This window comes from Salmo salar, chromosome 27, assembly GCF_965601325.2.
Source record: "Salmo salar chromosome 27, fSalSal1, whole genome shotgun sequence".
In the NCBI taxonomy this organism is placed as follows: Eukaryota; Metazoa; Chordata; class Actinopteri; order Salmoniformes; family Salmonidae; genus Salmo; species Salmo salar.
The window spans coordinates 43,328,239-43,349,438 of NC_138317.1; the positions used below are offsets into that span (position 1 = coordinate 43,328,239).

Genomic DNA, 21,200 nt, shown 5'->3' on the forward strand with positions numbered 1-21,200 from the left:
TTATAGATACAGAACTCCTTTATGCAATTGCTATGTCAATTTTTAAAATAGCTTTTCGGCGAAAGCACATTTTGCAATATTCTGAGTACATAGCTCAGCCATCACGGCTAGCTAATTTGACACCTGCCAAGTTCGGAGCTCACTTAACTCAGAATTAGTATTAGAAAAATTGGATTACCTTTGCTGATCTTCGTCAGAATGCACTCCCAGGACTGCTACTTCCACAACAAATGTTGTTTTTATTCCAAATAATCCATAGTTATGTGCAAATACCTCCGTTTTGTTCGTGTGTTCAGGTCACTATCCAAAGGGTAACGTGCGAGCGCATTTCGAGACCAAAAAATTCTAAATGTTCCATTACCGTACTTAGAAGCATGTCAAACTCTGTTTAAAATAAATTTTTATGGTATTTTTCTCATAAAATAGTGATAATATTCCAACCGGACAATGCTGTATTCATTCAAAAAGGAAGAGAAAAAATGGCGAGGTCTCGTGATCGCGCATTTCCAATCTCTTAGCCACCAGGCAGTCCACTGACAAACTGTGCTCCTGTTATCTGCCCAGAGACAGGAGACGCGTCAATCCACTTTCTGAATGCTTTAGAGAGCCAATGGAAGCCTTAGAAAGTGCTACATAACCCCACGGGCACTGTAGTTTCGATAGAGAAGCAAAGGGAGAACTACAAATTCGCAGACAGACCACTTCCTGCTTGGAATTTTCTCAGGTTTTTGCCTGCCATATGAGTTCTGTTATACTCACAGACACCATTCAAACAGTTTTAGAAACTTCAGAGTGTTCTCTATCCAAATCTACAAATTATATGCATATTCTCATTTCTGGGAAAGAGTAGTAACCAGTTTAAATCGGGTATGTTTTTTATCCGGCCGTGAAAATACTGCCCCCTAGCCCAGACAGGTTAAGGGGTTCCTAAGAGGTTTTAAACACTCATAAACCTAAGATCTATCGCTATCGGGGAAACCGGACCTAGGGCTCCAACATGTTACAAGACTGTGTTAGCCCACTTAGCTAAAGCCCATAGGGATTAGATAAGGAAGCTCATGTAAAAGACAACAAGCTGCTTGCTCAGTGAGTACAGCTTTTCCCTGGTTCAGCTCATACCAAGACTCGAACTCTGGACCTCTGCCTCAAACTCACGTGGCCCGGCATCCTGAAGAGTTCCAACACACCACGCAATTGAAAAAGGCCTTCTACAATTGCGCAGGCTGATGAGTGAGTTTCACAGATTCCCCCCATCTGCTATGTTCACCCCTAAACTCATTCCTCAGCAACACCAGCTGTTGAGCTGAGAGCAACTGGAGAGTCCAGCTTGCTTAGCGAGTACCGGTTCCCCCTGATACAAGACTTAAACTCTGGAACTCTGCCTGGAAAACCCCCGTGACCACCGTCCTGTGGCACACCATGCTCCTATTAAAAAAGCCATTCAAGGGGCAAACCTTCAGGCTGAGGAGTGAGTTTCACAGATCCACATCTGCAACACTAATACAAGTCTTCAAGACGCGGTAGTTACAGTAGAGGCGCGGTAGTTACAGTAGAGGCGCGGTAGTTACAGTAAGAGGTGCGGTAGTTACAGTAGAGGCGCGGTAGTTACAGTAAGAGGTGCGGTAGTTTCGAGTCTCCAGCCAGGGTACTCATTACAAGGGTAACATGTGACTGACTGTGTTAGCCTGCTGGGCTAAAGCCTTGGTTCTGTGACTTGGATGTGTCTCATGGAGGAGGAGAAGGTCAAAGTGGGCCGAAGAGTAACACAGGTGGTTCAGGGACCATGCTTGTGTTATGAATAACATGTCAGATCTGAAAAAAAGTTGCATTGTCTGACACCAAGGAGACCTGGGTGAGAACCATTTCGGTCAAACGAACACGTCTCGATGTCTCAGGCAAGGTTGCTCATCACATGCTGTTGCACTCTCATTGGGGTGCTTAGATCCATCTGCTTCTGTTTGCTACAGAAAGTGATGTTGTGCAGTAGGCCTGAGTTGGAACACAGTCAGTTCTATTGGTGCCCAGATCTCTGAGTATGAGGTCAAAGTGGGGGTGAAATGCAACCGAGGTACATGCTCTTTTCATGAGTAATCTTGCTGAAGACCTGAAGACTTGTGTTAGCTTCCTGAACTCATCCCTATGGGCTTTAGCTAAGTGTGCTAACACAGTCTTGTGACATTCAGGAGACCCGGTTAGCATCCAGTCAGTCACAAGAGCAAGATGAATTAGGGAGTGGAAAAGCTATCCTTAGAAAGGCTATGACAGGGCTATTCACATTCCCTTCTAAAGTATCCATAGTTAAGAACGGAAGGCACGACCATGTTCCAGAGTCATAGCTTTCAGGAATGACAACATAACAGCTTGTAGCCAAATGGTTAAAACGCTAGGGCCAAATTCATTGGAAGAAAATAAATTCAACGTGCCACATTGGCTTCAGAAACCACCAGAACCCTGTTGATTGTAGAGAGCATCTGTTCTCTTCTACAATTCCTGGCTGGCAAAGTACCAGGATGTTGAATCTGAATTTAGAGAACTGAATTTGAAAACTGAATCTGAATGCATCTGAGAAATTGAAAATATGAAACTTTAATCAACTTGAAATGATGGTTTGTAAACTGGATACAGACAATGAATGCAATATCTACCATATTTATATTGAATTTGAAATTTCAATTACATTGAAATTAAATGTAAAAACTGAATGAAACATTCATTCAATTTCAAATCATGAAATACAAGTTAATTTTCTGAATTCAATCGTTCAATTTGTGCATTCTAAATTTGACAATATTAAATTAAAATTCAAATAGAGTTTCTGTGTTTGAAATCACTCCGTACGCCCCACTTGTGTTAGAAGTTACGAGCAAAAAAAGTAGTCTATATAGAAATAATTACGATCAAACTGAAAACTCATTAAAGGACATAATGAGCATTTCTGTCATCCTAATGGAGGTGTAGATTACATCTGTCATCCTAATGGAGGTGTAGATTACATCTGTCATCCTAGTGGAGGTGTAGATTATATCTGTCATCCTAATGGAGGTGTAGATTACATCTGTCATTCTAGTGGAGGTGTAGATTACATCTGTCATCCTAATGGAGGTGTAGATTACATCTGTCATCCTAGTGGAGGTGTAGATTACATCTGTCATCCTAATGGAGGTGTAGATTACATCTGTCATCCTAGTGGAGGTGTAGATTACATCTGTAGATTACATCTGTCATCCTAGTGGAGGTGTAGATTACATCTGTCATCCTAGTGGAGGTGTAGATTACATCTGTCATCCTAGTGGAGATGTAGATTATATCTGTCATCCTAATAGAGGTGTAGATTACATCTGTCATCCTAGTGGAGGTGTAGATTACATCTGTCATCCTAGTGGAGGTGTAGATTACATCTGTCATCCTAATGGAGGTGTAGATTACATCTGTCATCCTAATGGAGGTGTAGATTACATCTGTCATCCTAGTGGAGGTGTAGATTACAATTGTCATCCTAATGGAGGTGTAGATTACATCTGTCATCCTAGTGGAGATGTAGATTACATCTGTCATCCTAATGGAGGTGTAGATTACATCTGTCATCCTAGTGGAGGTGTAGATTACATCTGTCATCCTAGTGGAGATGTAGATTACATCTGTCATCCTAATGGAGGTGTAGATTACATCTGTCATCCTAGTGGAGGTGTAGATTACATCTGTCATCCTAGTGGAGGTGTAGATTACATCTGTCATCCTAGTGGAGGTGTAGATTACATCTGTCATCCTAGTGGAGGTGTAGATTACATCTGTCATCCTAGTGGAGGTGTAGATTACATCTGTCATCCTAGTGGAGGTGTAGATTACATCTGTCATCCTAGTGGAGGTGTAGATTACATCTGTCATCCTAGTGGAGGTGTAGATTACATCTGTCATCCTAGTGGAGGTGTAGATTACATCTGTCATCCTAATGGAGGTGTAGATTACATCTGTCATCCTAATGGAGGTGTAGATTACATATGTCATCCTAAAGGAGGTGTAGATTACATCTGTCATCCTAGTGGAGGTGTAGATTACATCTGTCATCCTAATGGAGGTGTAGATTACAATTGTCATCCTAATGGAGGTGTAGATTACATCTGTCATCCTAATGGAGGTGTAGATTACATCTGTCATCCTAATGGAGGTGTAGATTACATCTGTCATCCTAATGGAGGTGTAGATTACATCTGTCATCCTAATGGAGGTGTAGATTACATCTGTCATCCTAGTGGAGGTGTAGATTACATCTGTCATCCTAATGGAGGTGTAGATTACATCTGTCATCCAGTGGAGGTGTAGATTACATCTGTCATCCTAATGGAGGTGTAGATTATATCTGTCATCCAGTGGAGGTGTAGATTACATCTGTCATCCTAGTGGAGGTGTAGATTACATCTGTCATCCTAATGGAGGTGTAGATTACATCTGTCATCCTAAAGGAGGTGTAGATTACATCTGTCATCCTAATGGAGGTGTATATTACATCTGTCATCTATCATCCTAATGGAGGTGTAGATTACATCTCACATTCCAAGGCTACTTGTGATTTCTCTTAATGCGGCTCGGTGCAGCCAATGGCACTGTCCGCTTTAGGTATAATGCCCGGAAACGCTTGTGGATTTCACATCTCTAACACAGTTATGGGTATTCTGGTTTAAGTGGATCTGATTGAATCGGGCCCTCAGTATAATATCATGTTATTGAGGATAATGTATGTTTATACATGTTTAAAGAATGGGCTTGATTCATCTGAACCGCTGTTTAGAGAAAGAGACAGACACAGAGTCTGTCCAAGGAGAAACCGTGACTATGACAGACTGGGGACTTTGTACCTAACTGATATACTGACTGTAAAACGTGCAGTTGTATGTCTCCACACCACCCACGGAGTTACAGACAGACCAAGAAGACTTTTAATTGAGAGTTTAGCATCACCTTGTGGTGACTTTAATGTAAACATTTAGTGTTCTGTAGCTCAGTTGGTAGAGCGAGGGTGCTTACAATGCCAGGATGGTGGGTTCGATTCCTGGGGACCCCCCCCCATAAGTAAGATGTATGCATGCGTGAATGTAAGTCACGTTGGAGAAAAGTGTTTGCTAGATTGCGTATATTATTTATGTTAAACATCAGATCAGTCAATTAATGATCAACTTAGATATAAACTCCATTACTTTACAACAAAAAACACGTGATAGATTCTCTTTCTCGAGATAGACAGACAGCAGGAAGGAACACCTGTGTTCCATCATGTATATCCCCAGAGATTTGGGGGTGGGGGTGGGGGGGGGGGAAACCAACCCTGTTCTCTGATATCTTGTGTGAGGCAGGCAAAGTGCACAGGGCTATATAAAGATGGCTCGATAATGAACAGGCATTGGAGGAATCCACGGCCTGCTCACCACACACACACACACACACACACACACACACTTCCTCCTATTAAATCATCCCCCGCCTTCTCTCTTCTCCTATTGGATATTGCCACTATGGCCCCTCCCCATAAGAACTTTGTCAAACAACTGTCAAGCATTCTATTCTGCATTCAAATGGAATGTAGCTGTCGTGGAACAGTTACGTCAGTTACGTCATTGGACATTGGTTCCAACATTGTGCCAATTAAATGAAGGATAAATAATCTATTGTTAAGATGTAGTCTGTGTGTCCTCTAGGCCCTGGTCAAATGTAATGCACTACTTAGTGAATTTGGGTGCCATTTGGGAACCAACTTATATCTCTGACAGAGCCAGTCCACTCTGTCTCCTCTTTCTCCCTACAGACAAGTGTTTATTAATACATGTAAACCGAATCAGAGTCGCCAGGGTAACGCATAGCAGCCCAGTGACTGTTGGAGAGGAGGCAGAGTCAATCCTCTCTCTATCTCTTTCTTTCTCTCTCTCTCTCTCTCTCTCTCTCTCTCTCTCTCTCTCTCTCTTCATCCCTCCTTCCTTTCTCTCTTATCCTCCCCTCACTCTTTCTTCTCCAGACCCACTGTCTCAGTTTCATCCTGTGGATATACTGTCTAAGGACGGAGGAGGGATTGGAGAGAAGGGATCTGCTGAATGGTAAGTTTATTAAACATATCTAATAACATCAACTTTAACAAGTTGTGTGTTTTTTTGAGATCGTGGTCAAACAGCTACTTAAAGTTTGTTTCTGGATCGGTTTTCAGAGTGTTTATCTGTATAGCAGAGTCACAGTTATTTATGTCCTGATAAAGTAGTTGTTTGGTCAATGCAGGTTTGTACCACTCTGAATCTGAATAGTGAACTGTAAGGCAGTTTGTGGGCAGTCAACTGTAAGGCAGTTTGTGGGCAGTGAACTGTAAGGCAGTTTGTGGGCAGTGAACTGTAAGGCAGTTTGTGGGCAGTGAACTGTAAGGCAGTTTGTGGGCAGTGAACTGTAAGGCAGTTTGTGGGCAGTGAACTGTAAGGCAGTTTGTGGGCAGTGAACTGTAAGGCAGTTTGTGGGCAGTGAACTGTAAGGCAGTTTGTGGGCAGTCAACTATAAGGCAGTTTGTGGGCAGTCAACTGAAAGGCAGTTTGTGGGCAGTCAACTGAAAGGCAGTTTGTGGGCAGTCAACTGTAAGGCAGTTTGTGGGCAGTCAACTGTAAGGCAGTTTGTGGGCAGTCAACTGAAAGGCAGTTTGTGGGCAGTCAACTGTAAGGCAGTTTGTGGGCAGTCAACTGAAAGGCAGTTTGTGGGCAGTGAACTGTAAGGCAGTTTGTGGGCAGTGAACTGTAAGGCAGTTTGTACATGGCGGACATAAGCGGGAGGCTTATGACGGAGGCTCTGTAGGAATGTGTCTTCTCCATGTGTACCCTGCCCAGGCAGGAAGAGAGACAGCTGGTGCCCATGCCATGGCGGTAGCTGTCAATCCCAGGGCACCGGCGACACTGCAGAGAGACTGGCACTGAAAACAGTGGTCCTCACGTGTTCACATATTTCAAATGTACATCAATTGACACAAGAGGGTGCTTACAGCTAGGTAGTTTTCCAGAGTTCATTCACAGGTTCCAAAAACTGTATAACACAGATACAGCAGTGTTTTTCTTTTGAGTTAGCAGCTCTTTTCTTTTTTTTAGGGGGGTTGCCTCTAAAGACTGGTCCTGACAAGAAAAGTTAGTTTTTTTGTTTACTTGGTGAGATCACAAGAAAACACTGAAATGTTACGATGGGACTCAACAACGAGTGTTTCCAGTAAAGTAACAAGCAGAGTCATTAAAGAGTAGGCTAAAGCTAGCTCTGGCTAGCTTAACAAGCAGAGTCATTACAGAGTAGGCTAAAGCTAGCTCTGGCTAGCTTAACAAGCAGAGTCATTACAGAGTAAGCTAAAGCTAGCTCTGGCTAGCTTAACAAGCAGAGTCATTACAGAGTAGGCTAAAGCTAGCTCTGGCTAGCTTAATAAGCAGAGTCATTACAGAGTAGGCTAAAGCTAGCTCTGGCTAGCTTAACAACAAGAAGAGTCATTACAGCTAAACACCTAGCTTAGTCTTCCTGACGCAGTATGAATAGCTTGTCCATCGACTGGTACATGACATGTTGTGATGATGTACTCTGTAATGTACTCTATGTCATGCCAGTTGCTAAAGCGTTAGAGCCAGAGGCTACAAGCCACGCTAGAGGGTGTCACAGTGTTTCTGTGAATGCCTGTGTATTAGGATACAAGTCAATGTGTGTCAACCATAAGAGTAAACGCACATAGTGTGTGTGTGTGTGTGTGTGTGTGCGTGCGTACGTGCGTGCGTCTGATCCCAGCTGTCAGTCGGCGCTAGGCTAGGGCAGCTGTCCCGTGGTGACCGACGTTCTTTAGGCTTATTGCTGTAATGCACCCCACCTCACCGTAACCCCTACCCCGCATGGCCCCTTCCTCTGTTCCTGACCTCAGACAGTTGACTAAAACATCCTGTTCAAAAACACAACACCACCCAGTCTGTTGAGTGTGTTTCACCTACAGACTCTGTGGTTGGCGTGCCTGTCCACCAAACAAACTATTTCATTTACATTTTTCATTTACGTAATTTAGCAGACGCTCTTATCCAGAGCGACTTACAAATTGGTGCATTCACCTTATGATATCCAGTCGAACAACCACTTTACAATAGTACATCTATATCTTTTTTTTGGGGGTGGGGGTTAGAAGGATTACTATATCCTATCCCAGGTATTCCTTAAAGATGTGGGGTTTCAGGTGTCTCCGGAAGGTGGTGATTGACTCCGCTGTCCTGGCGTCGTGAGGGAGCTTGTTCCACCATTGGGGTTCCAGGGCAGCGAACAGTTTTGACTGGGCTGAGCGGGAACTGTGCTTCCGCAGAGGTAGGGGGGCCAGCAGGCCAGAGGTGGATGAACGCAGTGCCCTTGTTTGGGTGTAGGGCCTGATCAGAGCCTGAAGGTACGGAGGTGCCGTTCCCCTCACAGCTCCGTAGGCAAGCACCATGGTCTTGTAGCAGATACGAGCTTCAACTGGAAGCCAGTGGAGTGTGCGGAGGAGCGGGGTGACGTGAGAGAACTTGGGAAGGTTGAACACCAGACGGGCTGCGGCGTTCTGGATGAGTTGTAGGGGTTTAATGGCATAGGCAGGGAGCCCCGCCAACAGGGAGTTGCAGTAATCCAGACGGGAGATGACAAGTGCCTGGATTAGGACCTGCGCCGCTTCCTGTGTAAGGCAGGGTCGTACTCTGCGAATGTTGTATAGCATGAACCTACAGGATCGGGTCACCGCCTTGATGTTAGCGGAGAACGACAGGGTGTTGTCCAGGGTCATGCCGAGGCACTTAGCACTCTGGCAGGAGGACACAATGGAGTTGTCCACTGTGATAGCGAGATCATGGAAAGGGCAGTCCTTCCCCGGGAGGAAGAGCAGCTCCGTCTTGCCGAGGTTCAGCTTGAGGTGGTGATCCTTCATCCACACTGATTGTCTGCCAGACATGCAGAGATGCGATTCGCCACCTGGTTATCAGAAGGGGGAAAGGAGAAGATTAACTGTGTGTCGTCTGCGTAGCAATGATAGGAGAGACCATGTGAGGATATGACAGAGCCAAGTGACTTGGTGTATAGCGAGAATAGGTGTCACGGTTATCGTCGGTGAAGGAGGACCAAAATGCAGCAGGACTGTGTTTGTTCATTTTTAACATTTATTAACTTCCCAAAATGAACGTACAAAAATAACAAAACAAGTGAACGAACGATATACCGACAGTCTGGCAAGGCACAAGGCGAAACACAGAACAATCTCCCACAATTAAACAAACAAACACACCCAACTAATATAGGACTTCCAATCAATGGCAACACCACACAGCTGCCTTCAATTGGAAGTCCACCCCAAATAACCAAACATAGACATACAACTAACTAGATAAACATAGAAATACGTAAACAAAGATCATAACCCAAAAACCCGGAAATACTAAATCAAACACCCTTTTTCCAAAACACCACCCCGGACCACATAAAACAAATACCCTCTGCCACGTCCTGACCAAACTACAATACCAATTAACCCTTATACTGGCCAGGACGTGACAGTACCCCCCCCCCCCCCCCTTAAAGGTGCTCACCCCGGAAGCACCTTAACAAAAATAACCCCAAACAACACCAAAAGAAAAATTCCCCCCTACTAAAGGGAGGGAAGGGAGGCTGGCTGCCGTCAACGATGGCACTGTGCTACACCCCCCCTCCCCAACCCACCTATCTCTGGAGGTGGCTCCGGTTCTGGCCGTTCCACTCCAGCAGTTCAGGGCAGTCTGGGCACTCCGGCAGTTCAGGGCAGTCTGGGCACTCCGGCAGTTCAGGGCAGTCTGGGCACTCCGGCAGTTCAGGGCGGTCTGGGCACTGTTGACTGGCGAGGCTGGGTTTACGCACTTGAAGCCTGGTGCGTGGTGCTGGTACTGGGCTTACCAGATTGGGAACACGCACCTCCAGGCTAGTGCAGGGAGCGGGAACAGGACGAGTCGGACTGGGTTGACGCACTTCCGGGTCCGCATGAGAGACAGGAGCTGGAAATCCAGGGCTATGGAGGCGCACAGTCGGTCTTGATCTTACCTCCTGCACAACCCGTCTTGGCTGGATGGAACTAGTAGCCCTGTATGAGCGGGGTGCTTGTACAGGGCAGACTGGGCTGTGCAGGGGCCTGATGGTAGCCGTGCGTAGAGCGGGAGTTGGGTAGCCTGGTCCTCGGAGGCGTACCGGCGACCAGATGCGCTGCGCAGGCATCCTCCTACCAGGCTGGATGCCCGCTCTAGCACGGCACCTGCGAGGGGCTGGAATAACGCGCACCGGACTGTGCGTGCGTATGGGTGAGATAGTGCGCTCCTCAGCGAAACATGGCGCTCTCCACCTCATACTCTCCTCCATATAACCACGGGTAGCTGGCTTCCGGCTCTTCCTATGCCTAGCCAAACTACCCGTGTGCCCCCCCAAAAAAATTCTTGGGGGTGCCTCTCGTGCTTCAACGCCAGTCGTGTTCCTCGGAAACGTTCCCGGTCCATACCAGCCTTTCGCCTTTCCTCTCTCTCTCTTACCACCTGTCCCCATGGAAGGCAATCTTTTCCTGCTTGGATCTCTTCCCAAGTGTAGGAGCCTTTTCCCTTCAAGATCTCCTCCCAAGTCCATCTCTCACCATAGTCCAACTCACAATCCCACTGCTCCTTCCTCTGCTGCTTGGTCCTGGTTTGGTGGGAGATTCTGTCACGGTTATCGTCGGTGAAGGAGGACCAAAATGCAGCAGGACTGTGTTTGTTCATTTTTAACATTTATTAACTTCCCAAAATGAACGTACAAAAATAACAAAACAAGTGAACGAACGATATACCGACAGTCTGGCAAGGCACAAGGCGAAACACAGAACAATCTCCCACAATTAAACAAACAAACACACCCAACTAATATAGGACTTCCAATCAATGGCAACACCACACAGCTGCCTTCATAACCCAAAAACCCGGAAATACTAAATCAAACACCCTTTTTCCAAAACACCACCCCGAACCACATAAAACAAATACCCTCTGCCACGTCCTGACCAAACTACAATACCAATTAACCCTTATACTGGCCAGGACGTGACAATAGGAGAGGGCCTAGAACTGAGCCCTGGGGGACACCAGTGGTGAGAGCACGTGATCGCAGCTGGCTTTTCTAAAATATAATATTATTAGGTTTACAACATAACTCACAACTTCTGTTCACACTTTCGTCTTCCTCCTCTTCATCACAGGGCATGGAGGACCAAGAGTCTGAGCTGCCGATGGACCCGGAAATCTGCTTCGATCCGCTCTTCATCGATGAGGAAGATAAGTATGGGGATGATGGTGATGAAGAGGAGACGGACGCTTCGTCCCAGCCTCTACTGGGAGTTACCAGTACAAACACACTCCTGACTGGCTCAGCTCACAGTCAGTCCTCCCTATCGGATACCTACAGAGAGACACACCTGGATGAGACACAAGGCCAGTTCAAGGACATGGACACCGTGTTGAGGAGTTGTGTAGGAGAAACTACAGACTCTTTTGGGTCTCAGCTGTTGACAACGGCCCACACTAACACACGCCTTAGTGGGTCAGGACAGAACCAACCACATCTTGATGGGTTAGGACAGAACCAACCACACCTTGGTGGGTCAGGACAGAACCAACCACACCTTGATGGGTTAGGACAGAACCAAGCACACCTTAGTGGGTTAGGACAGAACCAACCACACCTTAGTGGGTCAGGACAGATCCAGTCACACCTTAGTGGGTTAGGACAGAACCAACCACACCTTAGTGGGTCAGGACAGAACCAACCACACCTTAGTGGGTCAGGACAGAACCAACCACACCTTGATGGGTTAGGACAGAACCAACCACACCTTGGTGGGTCAGGACAGAACCAACCACACCTTAGTGGGTTAGGACAGAACCAACCACACCTTAGTGGGTCAGGACAGATCCAGTCACACCTTAGTGGGTTAGGACAGATCCAGCCACACCTTAGTGGGTCAGGACAGAACCAACCACACCTTAGTGGGTTAGGACAGAACCAACCACACCTTGGTGGGTCAGGACAGAACCAACCACACCTTGGTGGGTTAGGACAGATCCAGTCACACCTTAGTGGGTCAGGACAGATCCAGCCACACCTTAGTGGGTCAGGACAGATTCAACAACACCTTAGTGGGTTAGGACAGATTCAGCCACACCTGAGGGAGATGGATGACCTATTAAAGAGTTGTGAGGACATGACAGGTGTGTCCATCGCCTCCTGTCTGTCCACCAGGTACACAGACACACACCTGTCTGGACCAGCTCAGAACCAGAACCAGTCAGACATACAGAAGATGGTTGCTATGATGGGGAGCTGTGGTGGGAATGATAGTCACACAGGTGGCTCCATCCTGACCTACACAGATACACACATGGAGGAGTCTAGGAACCAGCGTCAAACTCACCTGAAGGAGGTGGAATCCATTTTGGATCAGAGTGGAGCCACAGGAGCCGCTGTCGAGCCTCAGTTACCTCCTCTTACCTCCGTAGGCACTCAGCTGAGTGGCACTATGGCTGAGTATCAGACAGAGCTAATGGCGATGCTGGCCATGTTAGAGAACTGTATGGAGGAGGCAGGGATTACCTTTGACCCTTTAGAGTGGACTTACCCTAGCTTACCCAAAGGATATGGCCAACCCAACCCCAACATGAATAAGGTAACACAAGACAGACACATGGAGAGAGGACTAGCAACACAAGGAGCCATGGAATCTATGGGATGTGTGGATCTGAAGCCATATTTGGGCAGTACCTTTGGCCAATTTGAGCCCCCAAGCTATGAAGCTATCTCCACAGAAAGACACTCGGATGAGTTAGGAGACTGTGGAGATACACACGCGAGAGGGTCCATGTCCACGGTGTGTGACGAGGACACAGAAGGACATGTCTCCGGTGTTTCTGTAGGGGAAACAGAGGCTCACAATATGTGGGACCAACAACTAGAGACGGGGCTGGGACGGGTGGAGATGAGGGGATCCCTGCAAGAGTTGGAGGTGTTGGGTACTGTGCTAGAAGGGTGCATCGAAGAGGTGGAGAAACTGGAGAAGAGACGGAATGAACTGATGGGAGAGCTGCAGGCACTAAGAGAGGAGAAGACGGGGACAGAGGAAGGGAGAGAAGGAGGGCAGGCGGCACAGTTAAGCCAGGTGCTGAATATTGAGGCAGATGGGAGGAGGGAGGCGCGGATGAGGGAGTGGCAGTCTTTGAGGGCTGAGAGGAGTGAGGAGGAGAGGAGGCTGTCCAGTGTGCGTCTGGAGAGGCAGGGTCTTCAGGAGGAGATGAGGAGGCTGAAGAGGAGGCTGTTCTCTGTCGCCAGGGAGTGTGCTCACAACCAGGTCATCCTGGCAACACAGCAGCGTGACGTTGCCCAGCTCAACAAGGAACAGGTAGGGGATGGAGTGTTCTTCTGACCATTCCAGAACTTTCTGTGTATCCTTTAAAGTTCTGGGTGTTCCAGCACTTTTTTTATTATTAATTTTTATTTCACCTTTATTTAACCAGGTAGGCCAGTTGAGAACAAGTTCTCATTTACAACTGCGACCTGGCCAAGATAAAGCAAAGCAGTGCGACAAAAACAACAACACAGAGTTACACATGGAGTAAAACAAACATACAGTCAATAACACAATAGAAAAATCTATATACAGTGTGTTCAAATGAAGTAAAGAGGTAAGGCAATAAATAGGCCAATAGTGGTGAAGTAATTACAATTTATCAATTAACACTGGAGTGATAAATGTGCAGATGAGGATGTGCAAGTAGAAATACTGGTGTGCAAAAGAGCAGAAAAACAAAAACAAATATGGGATGAGGTAGGTAGTTGGTTGGATGGTTGGATGGATGGATGGGCTATTTACAGATGGGCTATGTACAGCTGCAGCGATCGGGTGTCCATATACCTTCTGAGTATCCATGAATCGTCTGGGTGTTCCTTCTGTGCTAGACAACCTTCTGAATGTTCCTAAACCTTCAGTATTCCAAAACCTTATGTGCATTCTAGAACCTTCTGAGTGTTATGTATATCTTGAACCCCCAGAATATTGTATGAGTGTTCTAGAGCATTTTAAATGTTCTAGAACACCTGAGTGTTCCAGAACCCTCTAAGTGATCCAGAACATCTCAAAAGGCAATGCAGGTTCTTCTGTTTCTCTCTCCCTCTCCCTCTCTCTCCCTCTCTCTCTCTCTCTCCCTCTCTCTCTCTCCCTCTCCCTCTCTCTCTCTCTCTCTCCCTCTCCCTCTCTCTCTCTCCCTCTCCCTCTCTCTCTCTCCCTCTCTCTCTCTCTCTCCCTCTCTCTCTCTCTCTCTCCCTCTCCCTCTCTCTCTCTCCCTCTCTCTCTCTCTCTCTCTCTCTCTCCCTCTCCCTCTCTCTCTCTCCCTCTCTCTCTCTCTCTCTCTCTCTCCCTCTCTCCCTCTGTCTCTCTCCCTCTCCCTCTCTCTCTCTCCCTCTCTCTCTCTCTCTCTCTCTCTCTCCCTCTCCCTCTCTCTCTCTCCCTCTCTCTCTCTCTCTCTCTCTCTCCCTCTCTCCCTCTGTCTCTCTCTCTCTCTCTCTCTCTGTCTCTCTCTCTCCCTCTGTCTCTCCCTCTGTCTCTCCCTCTCCCTCTGTCTCTCCCTCTGTCTCTCCCTCTGTCTCTCCCTCTGTCTCTCCCTCTGTCTCTCCCTCTGTCTCTCCCTCTGTTTGTCTCTCCCTCTGTCTCTCCCTCTGTCTCTCCCTCTGTCTCTCCCTCTGTCTCTCCCTCTGTCTCTCCCTCTGTCTCTCCCTCTGTTTGTCTCTCCCTCTGTCTCTCCCTCTCTCTCTCTCTCTCTGTCTCTCCCTCTGTCTCTCCCTCTGTCTCGCTCTCCGTCTCGCTCTCTGTCTCTCTCTCTCTGTCTCTCCCTCTGTCTCTCCCTCCGTCTCGCTCTCTGTCTCTCTCTCTGTCTCGCTCTCCGTCTCGCTCTCCGTCTCTCTCTCCGTCTCGCTCTCTGTCTCTCTCTCTGTTTCTGTCTCTTCCCCAGATGGAACTTGACGCACTGATCATCAAGCTGACTGAGGAGGTGTCTCAGCTCCGCTCCACCCACCAGTCCCAGCTCTCCACTCTGCAGTCTCAGCTCCAGACCCACAGCCAGACACCCAACCCCATAGAGGAGATGACCCAGAGCAAGAGGAACTCCTGTGGGGACATACAGCAGTACCTGCAGGGAGGGCTCAAAGCCCTGGAGGAAAGGTATTCTCTCACTCAACATTGCCAGGTGTTATCATAACTCAGAGGTGATCTCTAGTCAAGCATGGCACTAGGATTGACACAGCAATTATGATGTACGCACTTATCATGATTGGTACTATGATCATGAATTATATATCATGATACCAAATTCCAATAGCCCCGCTATTGTTATTTTACTGCTGCTCTTTAATTATTTGTTATTCTTATGTCTTATTTTGGGTGGGGGGGTATTTTCTTAAAACTGCATTGTTGGTTAAGGGCTTGTAAAGTAAGCATTTCACTGTAAGGTCTACACCTGTTGTATTCGGCGCATGTGACAAATACCATTTGATTTGATCACGTACATACATTCGCATATGTTTTGGTAGATGCAGTGAAATGCATTATCATCTCTTCTCCTCCCCCAGGTATGAGCCAATGCTGCTGGCCCTGTTGAAACGGAGGGATGGGACGTCAGAGGCCCTGGTGAAGGCCAGGCAGCAGGCCCAGGAGCTGAGGGCCCGTCGGGGGCCCCTGAGGGAGGAGGGACAGAGGCTGGGGCTGCAGAGAGCCTGCCTGGAGGAGAGACTCAAACTGATGGAGACCCACAGGAGAGAGGACGTGGAGCAGTACAAGGTACGGGAGGGACGAAGGTAGAGATGGAATAAGGTCCAGTAGACAAGAGTTGAAATTACAAGGCTGTCCAAGAATGATTCACACTCACAACAAATCAAGGCACTTCCAACACACACACAGACATAGATTAAAACACCAGTCTTTCAAAACATTATAAACACTAATGTCAGGTTTATGAAACCTTGTCTCCCTCCCTACAGGAGACAGTGGACAGGCTGGAGGAGACTAGCAGAGAGCAGAAGATGGAGCTACAAATCCAGAAAAGGAAAACCAAAAAGATGGAAGAACTGAGAGACAGACTTACTAAAGAATTCAACCTGTACAGGTGAGAAAATTGACCGTTTCACGCTCCTAATTCCACCTTTCCAGAATTTACCACACATCCACAGATAATATCAGCATTGGCTATATAAAATCGGTTCATTAAAGTTATACATTACTAGCTTATAACACGGTTAATAATATTGTAAATATCGATTGTGATCTGGTGCTTTATTTTCTCCTTACAGAGGCATTGTCGAGGACCATAACAAGAACGATTTAGCCAGTGTGAAGGAGGAAACATGACCACTGGGACAAATAGAAGTCGAATATACACTGAGTGTACAAAACATTAAGAACACCTTCCTAATATTGCGTTGCACCCATCAGAACAGCCTCAATCCGTCGGGACATGGACTCTACAAGGTGTTCGAAAGCGTTCCACAGGGATGCTGGCCCATGTTGACTCCAATGCTTCACACACAAACCGGTTTGCCTGTCACCTACTACCATACCCTGTTCAAAGGCACTTAAATATTTTGTCTTGTCCATTCACCCTCTGAATGTCACACATACACAATCCATGTCTCAATTGTCTCAAGGCTTAAAAATCCTTCTTTAACCCGTCTCCTCCCCTTCATCTACACTGATTGAAGTGGATTTAACAGGTGACATCAATAAGGGATCATAGCTTTCACCTGGATCCACCTGGTCACTTTATGTCATGGAAAGAGCAGGTGTTCATAATGTTTTGTACCCTCGCTGTAAGTCAGTTTTAGGTAACGAGACGAACTGCCCTTTCTCTGTACACACCCACTTCTAATATAACCTTTTTTTTTTTTTTTTACAAATATACATTTTCTATACTTTTCAGATGCATGTGTGAGTTATCTGGAACGATAAGAGAGAGAGAGAGAGAGAGAGAGACATTGAAAATGTTATATTTTATCACGGGAAAAACCCGAGGGGAAAAAAAGCAAGATGGCTGTTTCGTACACTGACAGCTGAACCATGAGTTACCAATCAGGTTTGGAAAGAGGTCTTATTAAAACACCAAACACTCAACTACATCATTTTCATTCTATATTTAGACATTGTTACACATCTGTAGAGCGGAAGGTTCTGGAACGGTTTGAAGATAAATGTGATTTTTGTTTTCTTTATAGAGAGCATTGCGGTCATGAATTTAAAAAAAATAAAAAAAAGTGTTGTGTTCTTTTAAAAACTCTAAAACTATCTTGAGTGTTGGTGATGAGTTCACTGCCATTAGTCAGAACACAGTGTTTTGGGTCCCAAAATTGCACTCTACATCCTCTACATAGTGCACTACTTTCGACCATGGTCCGGTGTCATAAAGTAAGCGCACTCAGGGAACAGGGTGCCATTTGGGAAAGCCAAAACCAGCGAGAAGGAAGGTGTGCATATAAGGGCAACACAGTGGAATGTTTTAAACAAATGACAGAAGCTAATGGAGTGAGTTTTGAGCCCAGGGGATATAGGGACTAGTGTTCCAAATGGCCCCCTATTCCCTGTGTAGTGCACTACTTTCGACCAGGACTTATAGGGAACAGGTGTGCCATTTGGGACACAAGTAAAGAGGGAAGATATCACCTTACACACTTATTAAAGCTATGGCCAGCGTCAGACAGTTTTTTTTTTTTAAAGCAAACATGTAAAGAGGTAGGTTTAAAAAAAAAAAAATAGTCCCTTTCTCTATTAAATAAGATTACATGAGTCATTTGTATGTCTCCCCGGTGTATTAACAAAGTGACTAAAACATTTTCAAATGATGCTCATTCAAATTATGACATCAGAGACAGCAACCATATTACTATTAACTTGGTCATGAATCGGTCTCGCCTTAGATGGTCTTGAATCGGTCTCGCCTTAGGTGGTCTCGAAACATTAAATGGGACATTGGTGGTCTCGAAACACTAAATGGGACATTGGTGGTCTCGAAACACTAAATGGGACATTGGTGGTCTCGAAACACTAAAAGGGACATTTTCCAACTGAGACACCCTGGTGTTTTAAACAGAAACGCTCAGCCTTGTGTGTTCCTAACTCACAGACCTGTGTCTCACTGGGCTACGGTCTCAGTGGAACTGCTCTGACTTGGTGGCCACTGGTACTGGTACTTTTCAGCTGGCATTTACATAACCATGGCGAACTTTGAACACGGGTTAACAGAACCACCTTCCATGATTAATATCTTGTCAGAAAGCAACTGAGATATGATCTGTAGTTTATTCCCTCTTCCCAAGTCGTTAGTGTCACACCGCTGATGGCAAACACAGTTCCCCTAAAATATAACACTCGAGTTTACATGAACATAAACACTGGTGACACGCTGGAGTGGGGTAAGTCTCAGGTGGAAATGGTCCATGAGTATTAGACAAGACGAAAGCATTATCAGCTGAGTGGATTAGAGTCAACAAGCTTGATGGGAAATCTTATTCAAATGAATGCCAAGTCAAAGCTTCATGGGAAAAAAAAACAACATTTTATTCTTTAAGGACTGACAGCTGAACAGAGGAGAGAGTAACATTGACAAGGAAAATACTGTTATACAAAGACATCGCAATCTCAAACCAGACAGTACAATCTCAAACCAGACATCACAATCTCAAACCAGACATCACAATCTCAAACCAGACATCACAATCTCAAACCAGACATCGCAATCTCAAACCAGACATCACAATCTCAAACCAGACATCGCAATCTCAAACCAGACATCGCAATCTCAAACCAGACATCACAATCTCAAACCAGACATCACAATCTCAAACCAGACAGTACAATCTCAAACCAGACATCACAATCTCAAACCAGACATCACAATCTCAAACCAGACATCACAATCTCAAACCAGACAGTACAATCTCAAACCAGACATCACAATCTCAAACCAGACATCACAATCTCAAACCAGACATCACAATCTCAAACCAGACAGTACAATCTCAAACCAGACATCACAATCTCAAACCAGACATCACAATCTCAAACCAGACATCACAATCTCAAACCAGACATCACAATCTCAAACCAGAATATAAAACCAGAATATCAAACCAGACATCACAATATCATGTTGACTCGCTAAATACTGTACTTCTTCAACCCAAAAAATGTAAATGTTGAAAACTCTGTGAGGATAGTTACAAGGGGCATATTGAATGTGAGGTTAGTTACAGGGGGTCTATTGAACGGTGAGAGAGAGAGAGAGAGAGACAGAGAGAGACAGACAGAGAGAGAGCGACAGAGAGAGAGAGAGACAGACAGAGAGAGAGAGAGAGAGAGACAGAGAGAGAGAGAGAGACAGACAGACAGAGACAGAGAGAGACAGACAGACAGACATAGACAGAGAGACAGACAGAGACAGAGAGACAGAGAGAGACAGAGAGACAGAGACAGAGAGAGACAGAGACAGAGATCTTGCTCCTGTAACACCTTCATCTGTTATGATTCAAGGGAATAGTAGTTATTGGCTACGTCCCAACTCTTCCTCACAACGTGTGACTGGTGTTAGTAACACGGTGGAAACTCCCTCTAGTCCATGCCTTCACGGCTCCACCAATCCAATGCTTTTAGATTTGTGGGAAGTAGTGAACGAGCGTACACTTCAGGAGAAGTGAGACATTATTGGGACACATCCAAAGTGAATAGTCAGTTTCATCTTGTCATTATATTGTAGCACTAAAGGAAGGCAGAGCACGTGGAGTCACACCTGATTGGTTCACTCAGGTTGTGACTTCCTCGTCTCCTCCTGCTTCTGGATCCTCCTCATCATTATAAATGTTCTCAGCCTGGATGGAGAGACAGACAGAGAGAGAGGTAGAAGAGTAGTGGTGTGTGTGTGTGTGTGTGTGTGTGTGTGTGTGTGTGTGTGTGTGTGTGTGTGTGTGTGTGTGTGTGTGTGTGTGTGTGTGTGTGTGTGTGTGTGTGTGTGTGTGTGTGTGTGTATGTGTGTGTGTGTGTGTAGGCCAGCATCCCGGAGTCATCTCTTCACTGTTGACATCGAGACTGGTGTTTTGAAGCTATTTAATGAAGCTACCAGTTGAGGACTTGTGAGGCATCTGTTTCTCAAACTAGACACTCTAATGTACTTGTCCTCTTGCTCTGTTGTGCACCGGGGCCTCCCACTCCTCTTTCTATTCTGGTTAGAGACAGTTTGCGCTGTTCTGTGTAGGGAGTAGAACACATTGTTGTGTGAGATCTTCAGTTTCTTGGCAATTTCTCGCATGGAATAGCCTTCATTTCTCAGAACAAGAATAGACTGACGAGTTTCAGAAGAAAGCTATTCGTTTCTGGCCATTTTGACCCTGTAATCGAACCCACAAATGCTGATGCTCCAGATAGTCAACTAGTCTAAAGAAGGCCAGTTTTCAAAAAGGCTTTCCTACGAAAGCACACCATGCGATTATCTGAGGACAGCGCCCCGCATACAAAAGCATTATAAACATATTTCAACCAGGCAGGTGCGCCACAAAAGTCAGAAATAGCGATATAATAAATGCCTTACATTTGAAGATCTTCTTCTGTTGGCACTCCAAAAGGTCCCAGGAACATCACAAATGGTCCTTTTGTTCGATAAAGTCCCTTTATATCCATAAAAACTCAGTTTAGCTGGCACACTAATCCACCGGTTTCCCTCCTTCAAAATGCATACAAAATGACTCCCAAACATTACCAATAAACTTATCCAAACAAGTCAAACAATGTTTATAATCAAACCTCAGGTACCCTAATACGTAAATAAACAATAGAATTTAAGACGGAGAATCGTTATTGTCTTTACTGGAGATAAACAACAAAGAACGCGTTCTCATCCACGTGCATGAAACACTACAGCCAAAATGGGAGCCACCTAGAAAAACTACAACTCTGGCTCATTTTGCCAAAAACAAGCCTGAAACTCTTTCTAAAGACTGGTGACATCTAGTGGAAGCCCTAGGAACTGCAATCTGGGAGGTTTTCGCCTTATAATAAAAGTGACAGCCATTGGAAACAGTGGTAGACTGATTTTTTTTGAGGGGGATGGTTTGTCCTTGGGGTTTCATCTGCCTTTTCAGTT

At 45.7% G+C, this 21,200-nt stretch overlaps 1 protein-coding gene across 1 annotated transcript; it reads left to right on the plus strand.

The window, feature by feature from the left end:
* The first annotated feature begins 5,867 nt into the window (after window positions 1–5,867).
* LOC106589093 (uncharacterized) lies at window positions 5,868–17,066 on the plus strand. The gene is made up of 6 exons (XM_014178777.3): window positions 5,868–6,083; window positions 11,237–13,429; window positions 15,036–15,244; window positions 15,652–15,859; window positions 16,060–16,184; window positions 16,369–17,066. The coding sequence occupies exons 1-6, from the start codon at window positions 6,081–6,083 to the stop codon at window positions 16,424–16,426; spliced, it is 2,796 nt and encodes a 931-aa protein (XP_014034252.3). The 5' UTR covers window positions 5,868–6,080; the 3' UTR covers window positions 16,427–17,066.
* Window positions 17,067–21,200: the final 4,134 nt, after the last annotated feature.

Excerpts from the sequence above, each read along its gene's own strand:
- LOC106589093 (XM_014178777.3), top strand. Across the intron at positions 13,430-15,035 it reads CCCAGCTCAACAAGGAACAG|ATGGAACTTGACGCACTGAT; the intron begins GTAGGGGATGGA and ends TCTCTTCCCCAG. Across the intron at positions 15,860-16,059 it reads AGGACGTGGAGCAGTACAAG|GAGACAGTGGACAGGCTGGA; the intron begins GTACGGGAGGGA and ends CCCTCCCTACAG.